Source organism: Schistocerca cancellata, chromosome 4, assembly GCF_023864275.1.
Source record: "Schistocerca cancellata isolate TAMUIC-IGC-003103 chromosome 4, iqSchCanc2.1, whole genome shotgun sequence".
NCBI classification, from domain to species: domain Eukaryota; kingdom Metazoa; phylum Arthropoda; class Insecta; order Orthoptera; family Acrididae; genus Schistocerca; species Schistocerca cancellata.
Window position 1 is genome coordinate 741,555,765 of NC_064629.1, and position 17,702 is coordinate 741,573,466.

At 45.3% G+C, this 17,702-nt stretch overlaps 1 protein-coding gene across 5 annotated transcripts in view; it reads left to right on the top strand.

Annotated features, from left to right (window-relative positions):
* LOC126183891 (palmitoyltransferase ZDHHC20-B-like) overlaps positions 1-17,702 on the top strand; it is a 296,753-nt gene that overhangs the window by 163,930 nt on the left and 115,121 nt on the right. For all 5 annotated transcript variants that reach the window (XM_049926210.1, XM_049926211.1, XM_049926208.1 and 2 more), the window contains one exon: positions 7,374-7,494. In XM_049926210.1, the coding sequence (XP_049782167.1) occupies positions 7,374-7,494 (121 nt within the window). The remainder of the gene's footprint in view (positions 1-7,373; positions 7,495-17,702) is intronic.

A 17,702-nucleotide genomic window follows, 5' to 3' on the forward strand; every position in this document is an offset into this window, starting at 1 on the left:
GGGGGTGGGCATCCTACACTTAAAGTAGGCCGGAGTGATAGGGTGGCTGAGTTCAGGCAGGGACCCAATCCTGTGGGGGTATAACACGGAACCCATGCCCAGAGTAACGGGTGAAGACCTTAATGGCAGTGACGGTGGAGAAGAAAGACTTCGGAACAGCTTAGCTGGCAGATGAGACAACCCTCCTTTCTGGGAATTAAATGAGAAGTCAACCACTGCTTTGTGGTGGAGGAGAAACTCCTAAGGCTAAGGGAGACAACCCCCCACAGAAAATCCTTTCTTGTGTTAGGCCTAGCAAGCCAGTAGGAAAGTCTTCATATATTGCTTTCAAAACACGAGTGAAACTATTTTGATTTTATTGAGTAGTTGTGTGTACCACATTTTTTTATGTTGGGGTTTGTTCCTATTGCTAGTTGTGCATATTTTAGTTACAAGGAGACAGTTGCTGTCTAGTGAATGTTTTATAATGAAAATGAGGAGGAGAAGAATTCATTAGTATCTTTCTCACTGGTTAATATACTGAACCATTGTATTATTCTCAATTCATTTCTTGTTCTTTCAGTATTATTTGCATTGAGAACTCTGTTTGTAGTTAACATCTTGGAATTATCCATAGGCTAGGCAGGCTTCCAATTTTGAGCTATAGGACAGCATGGTCAGATGTTACTAATTTGATGGTGTCACAGTCTACATGTCTTCTACACACATTACTAATTCTGTTGTCAAGGCACACTTCTACCTTGGTTGGTTTATCATTCAAGCAGTAAAAATTCATTGATCATAACATTTGTAGTAAAAAAATCACATTTTCTTATCTTTACTTTTATATGTAGGTTAACATCTCTTATGATAAAAGTTTTATTATGCTTATATTTAGTACTCTGCAAAATTAAAACAGTTTCTCTGCAAATGTTTCTACTCCAGAAGATGGTGTTTGGTAAACAGCTGCAAAAACGAGTTTCTGGATTTGTAATGCCATAGCAGATACTTTAGGAACACCTTCTACACATGGGCTGGTGAGAGCTATAGTTGAATATTCCAGATTTATATTCTTATTGGTGTAGATTGACACTCCACTATGGGCAATGTTTATTCTACAGTAACTAGATCCCAGAGAGTAACCAAATGGTACAAACAATTTTATGTCTGTAGATTTTAATCTGCTGTTCATTCACTCAGAGGATACTGCAATTAATTTCATCCAGCCTGTACTGTTGTTAAGTAACTTTTCTTTTAAGGACTGCACATTTGTGTGTAAGAAAATTAGCTTTTTTTTGCCACAAGTAGGTACAGTGTTTATACTGGGCCCAGTTTGAATGTTTACTTTTAGTGTGTCTTTTATTCTGTTATGATTTTCTTAGCTTTGACCAAGACCACTATATCTCAGGTATGGTCAGGCTTACACATTTCCCTACTCTGGTTCTGAGGGCTGGGACATGTCATCTGACTTGCTAGAGCAGGCTAATTTGTTATGCAACACATTGAGTACATTTTGGGTCAACAAAGTCTTTCTTAATCCATTTGGGTTCTTACCATGTCTTGTATGGCAAACTCTTGGAGTTAAAATTATTCACAATGGATGATTACAAGTAACAGAATTCTTCATTTCAATAAGTGTTACATTCTTAAATTGTTTGCAGATAGATTCAAAATACTTACTAACTTTAATTATTTCATTGTTTACACATGATGACTCTATTCAATCATAGCATTAAGATATTTTTTTTATTACTGTTACATCTTTTGAGCCATCTATGAGAACTTCAAAATCATTGGTTGATACATGACTGGAATCTTCAGTGCTGGTGAGGATTTGGTTTAGTCTTGCACTGGGCTTCACAATCCCTTCGTTTTTCAGTTGAGCAACAGGATTCATGACTTGCTATCAGAAATGTCATTGTTCATGGTAGTTGACCGGAAGTCTTAGAGTGTAACAGAAGTGAGATATATGTGGTTCCACAAGGAAGTGTTATGGGCCCTGCCCTGGTACTGATCTATATAAATGATTTAGGAGATGATCTGAGAAGCCTCTTGTGACCTACTCCTTAGCTGTCATTTTGGCTGCACCTGGTTTTATGTATCTGGAAGTCTCAGATCTTGATGTACTGAGAATATATTCTGAAAACTGTTACTATGATAGATAGTGCAAATGATGTAGACCACAGAGTAGATGAATTTTAAAAGTGAGTCATCCCACTTTATTTGTATTAAAACAGTGTTGATTGCCAGTTCAGATTTTACAGATTCTAGTTTGTATGTGCAATCTTCCAGCCCAAACACATCTGGAAGAGAACTTGTACAACCAATAATAAGAGTCACATTATTGGTTGAATTTCCTAGTAGTATGACATATGGTGAAACTAACACGGAAATAACAGTGCACACAAAATAGTTTGTAGTGTGATCAACAGAATTAACAACAATGTCCAGTAAATAATATGTATCAAACATCATTACGTGCGGTTCTAGGCGCTACAGTCTGGAACCGAGCTACCGCTATGGTCGCAGGTTCGAATCCTGCCTCGGGCATGGATGTGTGTGATGTCCTTAGGTTAGTTAGGTTTAATTAGTTCTGAGTTCTAGGCGACTGATGACCTCAGAAGTTAAGTCGCATAGTGCTCAGAGCCATTTGAACCATTTTGAAACATCATTACTTGCACCAGAACGGCAGGCTGCAGCAACAGATTTGGTGCACACATTGGTACCTGGCCATCTCCACATTCTTCTATATGGCCTTTCTCACCCACACCCACACCCACTCTTCACTTTATGTAATTGACACCTATAGGTGAAATTGATTGTGTGAAGTTGCATACTGTCTGAGTTGACATGGCCCCCACAGTTGCCTATAAAGAGATGGCATACAATTTTGCCATATTCTCCTCGGAGTAACATACAAACTGTAATCTGTACGTAGAGGTCATTGACCACTGACCATGAGTGACTGCTACGAGGCAGATCTTCAATGTTCTGTTTTGAGCAATAGTAGTAGAAACTCCGAATAAGGTTGCTGTTATGTCTGCCAATTTGATGGGCAATTTCTTGTGCTTGCAAGAGGAAGCATATTCATCCCAGTAGACAAGCAGTTGAAAACCTCTGGAATAAAGTTTGCATGCAAACTGGTTTGCAGAAGATTGACTATTGAGGGCAAGCAAAAAAGTTGCTGTTTTAATATCATAAATATGAGATGGGGTGGCTTGTGTGCTTCAACTACTATAGGGGCAACACATCAGAGGCATATGTGTGGGGAAGGTGGACTGCTGTGGTTCCTGAAGAGGATTGGCAGCCTTTTCAGTGGTTTCGGGGATAACAAACTGGGTAATTGGTTGGTCAGGCCTTCTAACATACATCAAATATGTCCGTTCTATGTTGGTACAGGGAACAGCTGAAAGTGAGGGGAAACAACAGCCATTATATTTCCTGAGTATGTGCAGCTCTGATTCATGGTTTAATGATAATGAGATTCTCTTGTCTAAAATATTCTGAAGATAAAACAGTCCCTTATCCAGGTTTCCAGCTGAGGACTACTCGGAAGGATATTATTATTTCTTATGACAAATCTGGCTCTCTGTGGACTGGAGTATGAAATGTTAGATCCCTTAATCGTGTACAGTAGATAGGTCTGAGGATTGGAAGAGAGACGTGAATAGGAGGTACTGGAGTGGAAGAGATGTACTGTAACTGCTAAGGAGGTGTCCTGATGGGTACAAGCACACATCGGTATTAAGGGAAACAAAATGGCAGGTACAGAAGGTAAGATAGTTCAGTGAGCCATTAACCTACATTCTATCACCTCCCTGTTGAAGTACAGAGTCGTGCTTAGATAGGAAGAAGGTTGGTTGGCAGTGACAGGTGATAAACTGTGCCTAGTAAAGTTGATAGTTTGGTTGTGGTGTACCTCCTTCCAGTCTCTCACTCTTTTTCACATTGGACATAGTCCTATGATGTGTGGCTTCTTGTTACAGCAAGAGGACTCTCCAGCGTGTGGTGCTCATGGTGTACAGATCTCGCTGCACCACATTGTAGTAGATTGTTTTATATTCAGTCAAGAGGGCAGCAGCTAATTTACTGACAGATTTGTCCTCTATTTTAACTGGTAATTACCTAAATGCTGTATGACTATTAACATTTCATGAAATGTCAGACTTGTTCCCTAAAACTTTAGGGAGGATTTTTTAATGTGTTCTCAGGGTGCTTGGCTCATCTGTGGTCTTTTCTTTTAAGTGATAAGCCAGCCGCAGATTCCTGCTTAACTTTTCGCTTGTATTAATTGTGTTTTAATTTGCAATATTAAAACCTCTGACCATATTTACACTATCTTACGGCTTATCAGATAATATATTTATGCTATGTGACAGGTTGTGAGATAATGTGATTGTGTGACTGACCATGAGTGATGAATGAAACTCCATCCTCTTTCTGGAGTGTGGGACTATGCCTGGTCAATATCCAGGAATACAATATTAAACACCGTTAATTAGGTTTTATTTTTAGGCTACCAGTTTCGACGATACATTATGTCATCTTCAGACCTGCTTGGATAGAGTAACCTTTGTGCTGCTATATTTTGAAACATGAATGTTACTCTATTTAAGTAGGCCTGAAGATGATGTAATGTATCATCAAAACTGGTAGCCTAAAAATAAAATCTAATTAACGGCATTTGGTATTGTATTATTGGACCATGAGTGAGGTTGCAAGCCAGTGAGCATAATTATGTAAGACTTACTCTTTCTTGTTTTATAACGTTTTAACTACATTTGCTCCTACTAATTTCTGTAGGGGCACTGATAATCTCACTGATACGAAAGTGGGTGAATGACTATAAATAATGAAAGCTGAAATACACACAAAGACAGGCTCAACCACAGTATTAAGAGGATAAATTTCCTAACATTGCTGCAAATTATGAATACATTCAGAAATGTTTGATGAAATAATAGAAATTATTAAGGTAGTTAAGACAAAATTTAATTGTGATAGAGGACTGGAATTGCATAGTTTGAAAAGAAAGACAAGGAAAAGTTGTAGAAGCTTTCATGATTTTGGGAAACATGATGCCATGTATAAGAAAGTCTTAGGAGAAAAAGAGAAGCAGCTGTGTGAATACCAAGAGCTCTGACTGCAAGCCAGTACCAAGTAGATAAGAAAAGACTGAAAATTGGAATAAAAATGTAGAAGGTTGATACAAAGGAAAGAACTGCAAAGACTTTCTTGAAAAGGAAAAGGAAGTGGATGAAGATCAGGAAGATGAGATTGGAGATGTGATACTGAAAGGATAATGTGACAGAGCACTGAAAGACTTAATTCGAAATAAGGCACCTGCAGTAGCTGATGTTCCCTATGAATTATTTATGAAATTTGGCAGAATTAGTCATGACAGAACTGTTGACCTGTTGTACAGGGCCTAAGGGGCAAGTGAGATACCCACAGACTTGAAGAGGAGTGTGATAATCCCCATACCAAAGAAGGTACTGATATATGTGAATACTATAAAAATCACCAGTTTAATAATTCATGGGAGAAAAATAACTCACATTATTTATGAAAACAGTGGTAGAAGCCAACTTGAAGGGAAATCAGTTTGGGTTTGGAAGATATAAAGGAACAGCGCCCTACAGCTTAGAAGGTAGTGAGGAAAGTAAAACCTACATTTCTGACAATATTTGGAAAGGATAGATTGCTTCTCATCTTATACAGTAGATGCTGAGTTGTGGATAGACACAATGAAAAGACTGTCAGAAAAGTAAGCTTTAGGCCAGAAAGACCTTTATCGGAATTAGACCGCATACGCACATGTACACATACGGCTACAGTCTTGGGCTACCGAGGACAGACTGCGACAAGCAGTGCAAGATGAGAGAAGCAATATGGGGGATAGGGGAAAGGAGGAGACTGGGGTTGGGGGGTGTGGGGATGTGTGATTCCAGGGTAGGTGTGGGGGACAGTGCTGCTTGTGGAGCATACAGGGATGAGATGGAGAGAGGATAGCGCAGCTTGTTGCAGTGGGGCAGTTAGATGGAGGTCTGGGGGGGGGGGGGGAGTATCAGAAAATCTCCCATGCCTTATATCTCCACTCACCTACCACTTCCTGAAGTCCCACCATCTGTCCACAGAGGAGCACTCCCCTCACGACTCGGTTTCACTCAGGACTGCAGCAACTGAATCACATTCTCCACCAGGGTTTTGACTACCTCTCGTTGTGCCCTGAAATGTGGAATGCCCTATCCACTATCCGTCCCACCCCTCCCTCTGTGGTATTCCACTGCCCACCTAACCTATACAATATCCTCATCCATCCCTACACAACCCCTATTCCCATCCCCATGCCTCGTGGCTCATATCCCTGTAATAGACATAGTACAATATATCCTACATAGCTATAACCCTTCTGCCCTTAGCCTTTGATAGTCATTGTCCTTTGCCTATCCATCCCCTTCCCTGTCCGCATTCCAGCACTACGCAACCCTCTACTCATCCACAGTCTTTGTACTTCCATCCTTTTCTGCTTCCCCCACCCCCTCATCTAACCTTCGGACTGCACCTAGCTGCCCTTCCCTCTGTCCACGTCATCCCAGTATGCTCCCACAAGCAGCACTTTACCGTCCCCCACCTGTACCCTAATCCCTTCCCCTCCCCACACCGCCTGTCTGAGAGTCAGTGTCTCCGCTATATGGTGAGTAGCAATCTCTCCTTTTCATAATATTGTCATTATTCCATCCTGGGTTTTCCATTGTTTAATTAAACCTATATTTATGGCATTTGTAGATTTAGAGAAAGCTTTCACAGAAACCAGACTGCAGTTATAGGAACTGAAGGATATGAAAGGGAGGCATTAGTTGAGAAGGGAGTGAGGCAGAGTGGTTGTTTATCTCTTATGTTATCAAACTGTGTATATGGCACGCAGTAAAGGAAATCAAAAAGAAATTTTGGAATGTGAATTAGAATTCAGGGAGAAGAATTAAAAACTTTTAGGTTTGCCGTGATATAATTCTGTCAGAGATGGCAAAGACCTAGGATGAACGGGATGGATAATGTATTTAAACTAGGCATAAGATTAATGGCAACAAAAATAAAACAAGGAATAGAATGTAGGTGGTGCTGGGGAATGTGATTAGGAAATGACACACTGAAAGCAGTATAGTTCTTTTGGTATTGTGGGATCAAAATAACTGACAATGAAAGAAGTAGAAATAAAATAATATGTAGCCTGTCAGTAGCAAGAAAACCTTTTTTAGTTCTCAAATTCATTTTTAGGTGAAGTGCTAAGTATACTAGCATAAAAACATTACATGATTAACTTTCTTCCTCATATTATGTGACATTTGTAATGTATATTGTTCAAAGTTTGTGTGTTTTTTTTTGCCTTGCAGTTCAAAATTCCACCTGAAGAACTCCAGAGACTAGAAGAAGCAGGTAATGTGGAAGCGGAAAACCAAATTCTGGAGCAGTTTGCACAGAATCTACCTGTAACCACACGCACAATTTCTGGAGGTGAGTCCAATAACATGATGTGTGTAACTATGGTCAGTGCAGACTACCGTCTTGCAATGAATTGTTGTTGCGGTGTGTGTGTGTGTGTGTGTGTGTGTGTGTGTGTGTGTGTGTGTGTGTGTGTGTGTGAGAGAGAGAGAGAGAGAGAGAGAGAGAGAGAGAGAGAGAGAGAGAGGGGGGGGGGGGGTGGCGAGAATTTACTTGGATTTCAGGATTTCAGTCCATTAATAATGGTAGACACAACTGCTTCTTGTTCGAAGTGGTAGACAACTTTCTCAATTTATCATGCATTCGGCATTCTGTGCTTACATTAGTTCCTGACCAACTTGTATGTAGATGGCGCAGATTGGTGATAGAAGAGTCAAGACACTGGTGATGACTACCTTCATTGACTGACTGCTTTGTTCTCTCTGCCTTGATGTGTGGGTGTAAGGTCATTTAGTCTCCTTTTTCGTGTTCACCTTTATTTCTACTTCACTTTTTTTTTATATTTAATTAAGTATTCCAAATCTGTTTGTGTTGTTGTTGTTGTTGTTGGTGGTGGTGGTCTTTTGCAGATCAAACAATATTTCATTTTCCATGTCAGTCTTAACTGTAATGGAGAGAAGTAAATCGTACTCTCAGTTTGGGACACTGGATTAAACTACTCACTATCTTTCTCTTCAGTATGTATCCCCCTGCTAATGTGCTCCAGAAAAGCTACTGGGATGCTAAATTTTTGTCAACTTTGGCACTTTCTTTACGTGGTCTGCCCTGCGGTGGTGGACATTTGAAGTGGGTCAGTAAATACAAATGAGTCTTCAGTTGACCCACAAAAATTGTTGTCTTCATGAGCTTACAAATTTAAATTTATACATGATTTCATATTTTAATACTCTGTATGGTAGATCCATGTAGTATATATCGAACTCTAGTTTCCCTTTAAATGACTAATTTAAATTTGACAGTGTTTAAATTGTATCATTACTTACAAAAATTCACAGTATTCAACCAGCATTATGAAAATGATAGATGCTACTCACTATAAAGTGGAGATGCTGAGTCTAAGATAGACACAACAAAAAGGCTGTCAGAAAGGGACCTTTTGGCCAGTAGGACCTCCATTGGAAATACACACACACACACACACACACACAAATGACCACAGTCTCTGGCTGACCTCAGCAGCCAGATTCTCTCTCTCTCTCTCTCTCTCTCTCTCTCTCTCTCTCTCTCTGTGTGTGTGTGTGTGTGTGTGTGTGTGTGTGTGTGTGTATGTGTGTGTGTGTTTTTTCCTCCCCAATGAAGGCCCTCTTGGTCAAAATCTCACTTCTTGACAATCTTTTTGTTGTGCCTATCTACAACTCATCATCTCTGCTAATGGAGAGTAGCAACTGTCCTTTTCATAATATGGTTACAACCCATCTTAGATTTTCCACTGTTTGACAATATACAGTCATTTACACATAGAAACAGAGAGAGTATGCAAGTAACCAAGCAAATACAGGCAAAGTAATTTAAATTTCTCCATGTATAACTGTAAACAATTCTTCTGTAGTTCAGTGTTATACCACAGGAGTAAAACATTTTCAGCCATAGGAAGAGGGCTAGCAGTCCTTCATATGAGAAGCATACACATAACATCCACCACCTGCGGGTTCGGGGGTAAGACTAGGCCCGAGGTATTCCTGCCTGTCGTAAGAGGCGACTAAAAGGAGTTTCAACCGTTTCGGCCTTCCATGTGATGGTCCCCCTTGGGGTTTGACCTCCCTTTTTCAAAATTCTACAGAAGTACGAGCCTTTTGGGGAAGGACGTCTTACGTGGTGTATCATTGGTCCTCAGTGCACTAAGACCTTGGCACTCAGCATTATAACGGTGTTGTAACCACTCCCATTATTCCTCAAATTGGGCCTAAACGCCTGATGGGTTGCACAAGTTACGCCCATAGTGCATTCCCATCTGCACCTACGATCATGATGGACTTTCCATGGCACCCGAAACCCAGCACGGTAGCCAGCCCGTTGTGGTGGGGTCGTCATGTACCCTCTAGGTTGTAGCCCCCTGACAACACAGGGATCGTACTGCCGATACCTGAGCTGTATCCTCCCCACGTCGGCCAAGGAGTAGTTGCCCGCCTCCTTGGGGCATCGGGACTCCCGGCAACGGTCATCCTGCCAGGTGGCCCTTGCTGAGGCTGAGTGGCGCCTGTGGGGAGAGCCCCTGGTCGGAGTGGGCGGTATCGGGGCGGACGTTTCGCACATGAAACGTCAACATGTATCAGGTCGCTCTGCGGCAGAGTCTTTTAAAAAGAAAGGTACTGTCTCTGGATCTGGTTCTCCTGCCCTTTCCCCCTTGGCCACTCCCTGGGAGGAAGGACAGGCCCGCCAGCTTGGGGCGAAGTACTTCCCCCGCTATTTAGTCTGTTCTCGGACTGATGGGGGGACGTTCGCCACCTCCAAGCCCATGTTCTTTGTCCAGCACATCGAGGACATCTTCGGGGAAATCGAGGCTCTCAGTAAAACGCGTTCGGGGTCCGTTCTTATAAAGACCACCTCCGCCACACAGTCAGCAGCGCTCCAGGCATGCGACCGACTGGGGGACATCCCAGTGTCTATTGTGCCGCATCTGGCTCTGAATAGGGCGCGGGGGGTTATTTTTCATCGGGACCTCCTGCTGCAATCTGATGAGGAGCTCAGGGCCAACCTGGAGCACCGAGGCGTGCATTTCGTTCGGCGAGTTCAGCGCGGCCCCAGAGACCGTCGCATCGACACCGGAGCCTTTATCCTCGCCTTCGAGGGGGGACGTTCTCCCAGAGAAGGTAAAGGTGATGTGCTACCGGTGCGACGTGCGACCTTACGTCCCGCCTCCTATGCGCTGCTTTCGGTGTTTGTGCTTTGGGCACATGTCATCACGGTGTGAGGCTGAGCCCCTCTGTGGCGATTGCGGACGTCCTCTTCGTGAGGAACATACATGCACCCCACCACCTCGGTGCGTCAATTGTCCTGGCATCCACTCGCCTAGATCTTTAGAGTGCCCCGTGTATCAGAAGGAGAAGAAGATTCAAGAATTAAAAACTTTGGATCGTCTCTCTTATTCTGAGGCCAGGAAGAAGTATGACCGCCTCCATCCCGTGACGTTGACAACTTCGTTTGCCTCAGTCGTGTCCACTCCTTCCACAGTATCCTAACCCCTATCCTGTCCCCCCTCCACCTCCTCACCCCATCTGGGGTCTATGCCTCCACCTCCCAAATCCCTCCCTTCCCAATCCTCCTCCCTCGTGGCCCCTGCCCCCTCTGCCCCGGGGGCCACCCTTCCTCCTCCTCCTCCCCCTCCGCTGCCTGAGAAGCGATCCTCTTCTCAGGCATCCATCGGGGAAACGTTCCGGACCCCGGCTTCCGAGGTCCGGCGTTCCAAAATGGACCCCGCGCATGAGGACCTTCTTCGGGTCCAGCCCACCATCCCCGTGCCTCATCGGCCTTCCAAGAAGGCCTCCAAGAAGAAATCTTTATCCCCCTCTCCACCCCGGCGCATTTCGTCTGACACTCCATCCATGAGTCGCTGCTCCCGTCCGTCTTCAGTTTCGCCGGGACGCTCTGCTGCCAGGCGCTCAGCTGGCCCCTCGTCGGCGAATGATACTGCCCCTCCTACGCAACCCGGGAAAGCGGCCGCCGCTGGCGACGATTCGATGGAACAGGATCCGCCTCCCGCCGGTTGTAGTGTTGTTCCCTCGACACCTGGCCCTCTGCGGCCGTTGAGGTGACCAGCTCTTCACCCGTTTCATTCGCCCTCTTTTCTGACTAGCGATGGCTTTGTTACATTGGAACATAAGAGGTATTCGATCTAATCGGGAGGAATTACAACTGCTCCTCCGCCTGCACTGTCCGCTCGTCCTTGGTCTCCAGGAAACCAAGTTGCGCCCAACTGACCATATTGTTTTTACCCACTATATCTCGGAGCGGTCTGACCTCCCCCCTGTGGACGGTTTTCCAGCTCATGGTGGGGTCATGTTGCTCATTTGGGACGATGTCTATTACCATCCCCTCCCATTGACCACCTCACTCCAAGCAATAGCTGTCCATATTACTCTTTCTGCCTTTACCTTTTCTGTTTGTACCGTCTACACTCCATCGTCATCCGCAGTTAGTCGGGCTGACATGATGCACCTGATTGTTCAGCTTCCTCCACCGTTTTTATTGTTTGGCGACTTCAATGCCTATCATCCCCTTTGGGGCTCTCCTGCATCCTGTCACAGAGGCTCCCTCTTGGCGGATGTCTTCAACCATCTCAATCTTGTCTGCCTCAATACCGGCGCCCCGACTTTCCTCTCGGATTCTACTCGTACCTACTCCCACTTGGACCTCTCGATCTTTTCTACCACTCTTGCCCGTCGGTTCGAGTAGTATGTCCTTTCTGACACCTATTCGAGCGACCACTTCCCCTGTGTCGTTAGTCTCCTGCACCACACCCCATCCCCACGTCCTTCGAGCTGGAACATACTGAAAGCTGACTGGGGACTTTACTCCTCCCTGGCGACCTTTCCGGACCACGATTTTCTCAGTTGTGACAGTCAGGTCGAATACCTCATGGCTGTTATCATCAGTGCTGCCGAACGTTCCATTCCTCGTACTGCCTCTTCTTCACGTCGCATTTCCGTCCCCTGGTGGAATGAGGCTTGTCGAGACGCTATCCGTGCTCGACGACGTGCTTTACGAACCTTTCACCGCCATCCTACGTTGGCGAATTGTATTGGATACAAACGACTCCGAGCGCAATGCCGTAGAGTCATCAAAGACAGCAAAAAAGCTTGTTGGGCCTCTTTCACCAGCTCCTTTAACAGTTTTACTCCCTCTTCTGTCGTCTGTGGTGTCCTGCGCCGGCTGTCGGGCATTAAGGCCCACTCCTTGGTACCTGGCCTGACTTCAGGTGGTGAGGTCCTTGTTGATCCTGTGGATATCTCCAACGCCTTCGGCCGCTTTTTCGAGGAGGTTTCAAGCTCCGCCCATTACCACCCTGCCTTCCTTCCCAGGAAAGAGGCAGAAGAGGCTCGGCGACCTTCCTTCCACTTGCTGAATCTGGAAAATTATAATTGTGGTGTCACCGCCAGATACCACACTTGCTAGGTGGTAGCTTTTAAATCGGCCGCGGTCCACTAGTATACGACGGACCCACGTGTCGCCACTGTCAGTGATGGCAGACCGAGCGCCGCCACACGGCAGGTCTAGAGAGACGTACTAGCACTCGCCCCAGTTGTACAGCCGACTTAGCCAGAGATGGATCACTGACAACTACGCTCTCATTTGCCAAGACGATAGTTAGCATAGCCTTCAGCTACGTCATTTGCTATGACCTAGCAAGGCGCCATAGCATTTGATATTGAGATTATAACATTTACCGTCAAGAGTGATGTACACCAATTGTGGATTAAAGTTAAGTATTATATCAACTACGTACTTTATTTGCTACTATTAATTCCCTTAACTGTTCCAGACCTCACGCCAGTCAGCGTGTAATTAAACGCGTGCATTTCGGCCTCCTCTATCAACACAGTGTTGGCTCTTCTGCCAACACTTCAATAATGCTCCTTTACTATGCGGGAACTCGAACGTGCACTTGCACTGTCCCGGTCCTCTGCTCCGGGACCAGATGCCATTCACGTTCAGATGCTGGCACACCTTTCTCCGGCAGGCAAAAAGCTTCCTTCTTCATACCTACAATCGCGTCTGGACCGAAGGTCAAGTCCCCATGCGTTGACGTGACGCCGTCGTTGTTCCTATACCCAAACCCGGGAAGGATAGACACCTTCCTTCTAGTTACCGCCCCATTTCTCTTACAAGCTGTGTCTGTGAGGTGATGGAGCGCATGGTTAATGCTCGGTTAGTTTGGATTCTTGAATCTTGACGGCTACTTACCAATGTTCAATGCAGCTTTCGTAGCCGCCGCTCCGCTGTTGACCACCTTGTGACCTTGTCGACATTCATCATGAACAACTTTTTGCGAAAGCGCCAAACGGTCGCCGTTTTCTTCGATTTGGAGAAGGCTTATGAAACCTGTTGGAGAGGAGGTATCCTCTGCACTATGCACAGGTGGGGTCTACGCGGTCGCCTGCCCCTTTTTATTGATTCCTTTTTAACAGATTGAAAGTTTAGGGTACGTGTGGGTTCCGTATTGTCCGACGTCTTCCTCCAGGAGAACGGAGTGCCTCAGGGCTCTGTCTTGAGCGTAGCCCTTTTTGCCATAGCGATCAATCCAATTATGGATTGCATTCCACCTAATGTCTCAGGCTCTCTTTTTGTCGATGACTTCGCGATCTACTGCAGTGCCCAGCGAACATGCCTCCTGGAGCGCTGCCTTCAGCATTGTCTAGACAGCCTATACTCATGGAGTGTGGCGAATGGCTTCCAGTTCTCTGAAGAGAAGACAGTTTGCATCAACTTTTGGCGATATAAAGTGTTCCTTCCGCCATCCTTACATCTCGGTCCCGTTGTTCTCCCATTCGTGGAAACAACTAAGTTTCTAGGGCTCACACTGGACAGGAAACTTTGTTGGTCTCAGCACGTCTCTTATTTGGCTGCTTGTTGTACACGTTCCCTTAATGTCCTCAGAGTTCTTAGTGGTTCATCTTGGGGAGTGGATCGCACTGTCCTGCTTCGCTGGTATCGGTCCATAGTCTGATCAAAGCTGGATTATGGGAGCCTCGTCTACATCTACATCTACATTTATACTCCGCAAGCCATCCAAGGGTGTGTGGCGGAGGGCACTTTACGTGCCACTGTCATTACCTCCCTTTCCTGTTCCAGTTGCGTATGGTTCGCGGGAAGAACGACTGTCTGAAAGCCTCTGTGCGCGCTCTAATCTCTCTAATTTTACATTCGTGATCTCCTCGGGAGGTATAAGTAGGGGGAAGCAATATATTCGATACCTCATCCAGAAACGCACCCTCTCGAAACCTGGCGAGCAAGCTACACCGCGATGCAGAGCACCTCTCTTGCAGAGTCTGCCACTTGAGTTTGTTAAACATCTCCGTAACGCTATCACGGTTACCAAATAACCCTGTGACGAAACGCGCCGCTCTTCTTTGGATCTTCTCTATCTCTTCCGTCAACCCGATCTGGTACGGATCCCACACTGATGAGCAATACTCAAGTATAGGTCGAACGAGTGTTTTGTAAGCCACCTCCTTTGTTGATGGACTACATTTTCTAAGGACTCTCCCAATGAATCTCAACCTGGTACCCGCCTTACCAACAATTAATTTTATATGATCATTCCACTTCAAATCGTTCCGCACGCATACTCCCAGATATTTTACAGAAGTAACTGCTACCAGTGTTTGTTCCGCTATCATATAATCATACAATAAAGGATCCTTCTTTCTATGTATTCTCAATACATTACATTTGTCTATGTTAAGGGTCAGTTGCCACTCCCTGCACCAAGTGCCTATCCGCTGCAGATCTTCCTGCATTTCGCTACAATTTTCTAATGCTGCAACTTCTCTGTATACTACAGCATCATCCGCGAAAAGCCGCATGGAACTTCCGACACTATCTACTAGGTCATTTATATATATTGTGAAAAGCAATGGTCCCATAACACTCCCCTGTGGCACGCCAGAGGTTACTTTAACGTCTGTAGACGTCTCTCCGTTGATAACAACATGCTGTGTTCTGTTTGCTAAAAACTCTTCAATCCAGCCACACAGCTGGTCTGACATTCCGTAGGCTCTTACTTTGCTTATCAGGCGACAGTGCGGAACTGTATCGAACGCCTTCCGGAAGTCAAGAAAAATAGCATCTACCTGGGAGCCTGTATCTAATATTTTCTGGGTCTCATGAACAAATAGAGCGAGTTGGGTCTCACACGATCGCTGTTTCCGGAATCCATGTTGATTCCTACATAGTAGATTCTGAGTTTCCAAAAACGACATGATACTCGAGCAAAAAACATGTTCTAAAATTCTACAACAGATCGATGTCAGAGATATAGGTCTATAGTTTTGCGCATCTGCTCGCGTCTACTCATCTGCTCGGCCATCCCTCTTACGCCGTCTCAACTCCATCCACCATAGGGGGTTAGGTCTTGCGACCGGAGCTTTCTACACTAGTCCCATTGAGAGTCTTTATGCTGAAGCTGCCGAATTACCATTGACCTACCGGCGCGACGTACTGCTTTGTCGGTATGCCTGCCGGCTGTTGTCAATGCCCGACCACCCCTCTTATCAGTCCTTCTTCGCCGATTCTCTCGACCGTCAGTATGGGTTGTATGTGTCTGCCCTGCTGCCCCCTGGAGTCCGCTTTCGTCGCCTGCTTCGACAATTGGATTTTGTCCTCCCTACCACCTTCAGAGGGGGTGAGAGCCCGACACCACCTTGGCTCCAGGCTCCGGTTCAAGTTTATCTCGACCTCAGCTCGCTCCCGAAGGAGGGTACTCCGGCCGCAGTGTATTGCTCATGGTTTGTCGAACTTCGTGCGTGACTTGCCAGTCACACCTTCATTTACACTGATGGCTCCAAAACTGACGATGGTGTCGGCTGTGCCTTTGTCGTCAGGGCCGTCACCTTTAAATACCGGCTCCTCGACCAATGTTCCAGCTTTACGGCCGAGCTTTTTGCTCTCCATCAGGCCGTTCAGTATGCCCGCCATCGCCGCCATTCATCGTATGTACTCTGCTCTGATTCACTTAGTGCTCTTCAGAGCCTTGGAGCTCTATATCCGGTCCATCCCTTGGTGCAATGGATCCAGCAGTCCCTCCATTCTTTCGCTGAGGGTGGCTCTCCTGTCCGCTTTCTGTGGGTTCCCGGCCATGTAGGAGTGCCTGGGAATGAGGCTGCTGATGCTGCAGCCAAGGCTGCAGTCCTCCTGCCTCGGCCAGCCTCCCATTGTGTCCCATCATCTGATGTAAGTGGAGTTGTTTGTAAGGGGCTAGGGTCCTTGTGGTGGGATACTTGGTCCTCACTTCAAGGAAACAAGCTCCGGGCAGTCAAACCGTTCCCAACTGCTTGGACAACCTCCTCCCGACCATCTCGGCGAGAAGAGGTCCTTCTGACCAGGTTGCGGATTGGGCATTGCCGGTTTAGCCACCGCTACCTGCTCTCCGGTGACCCAGCCCCGCAGTGCCCTTATGGTCATGCATTAACAGTGCACCATGTTTTATTGTCGTGTCCCCGTTTTAGTCAATTTCATGTTGTCCTGTCTCTGGCATCTACTTTACAGGATATTTTAGTGGATGATGCTCGAGCAGCTGCTCGTGTTCTTCGTTTCATTACTTTGACTGGATTGTCCAAAGACATCTAACTCTTTCACTTATTTTATCTGCCTCTTTGTAAGAACTTTCTGGTGTCCCCCCCCCCCTTGAGTTTTACTAGATTCTATGTGCTCTAACAATTGTGACTGGGCGCTAATGACCTCAGTAGTTGAGCGCCCTTAAACACCCCCCCCCCCCCCCCCCCCCCAAAAAAAAAAGAACATCCACTTACGAAACTTGAGAGCAAGTAACAATTTTTGTGTCTGCCTCAACTAGTTTCATGCTCACTTTCTTAACATTTCAGTGTCAGGAAAATTTCTTTTAAAGATTTTCAGCCCAATATATGTTGGTGTCCAGTGTTGCTTTCTTGCCAAGCCATAGGTCATTAATGATGCATCTCATGGGACAGTTAGCACATTGTAGATGATGTTTCGTGTCCTGGACTCCTCCACAGTTACATTTGTTGTTTGCTTCATCTTTAAGGCCCGATTTACTTAGATTTGGCTTGACTGGCACTACACAAATTCTGATCTCATTTAGTGTTCTGCAAAACTTCGAGCATGATGTAGTGTCGCTGGATATCTCTTGGGAGGCAGGGTAGTCCTTTGGGAGCTCATTTAGCTCAGTACTAGGGAATCTCTTGTGGGAAATACGTCCATCAGGCCTACATGAAGCATGTGGGGGATGGTTCTCATTGAAAGTCTGATTAATATTTTTTTATCCTCATGTGCAGTTCTTCAGGATTTAGGATCTGAGAATCCAGCTGCTTTTTGTAGCTTCCCAAGAGGAATGGGTTTCATGCATTCTGTTTTTAGCCTGCATTTGCCATTTAGGCTTGTATTAACATTTTGGCATGGGCAAAGCTGGACCATATGGCTGATGCATATGCCACACTGGACAAGCAAAGTGCTTAGGCAGTTTTTCTTAATATAGTAGGTCTGGCTCTCTATTTACTGTTCACTATTTCCTCAAGATGATGATCCTG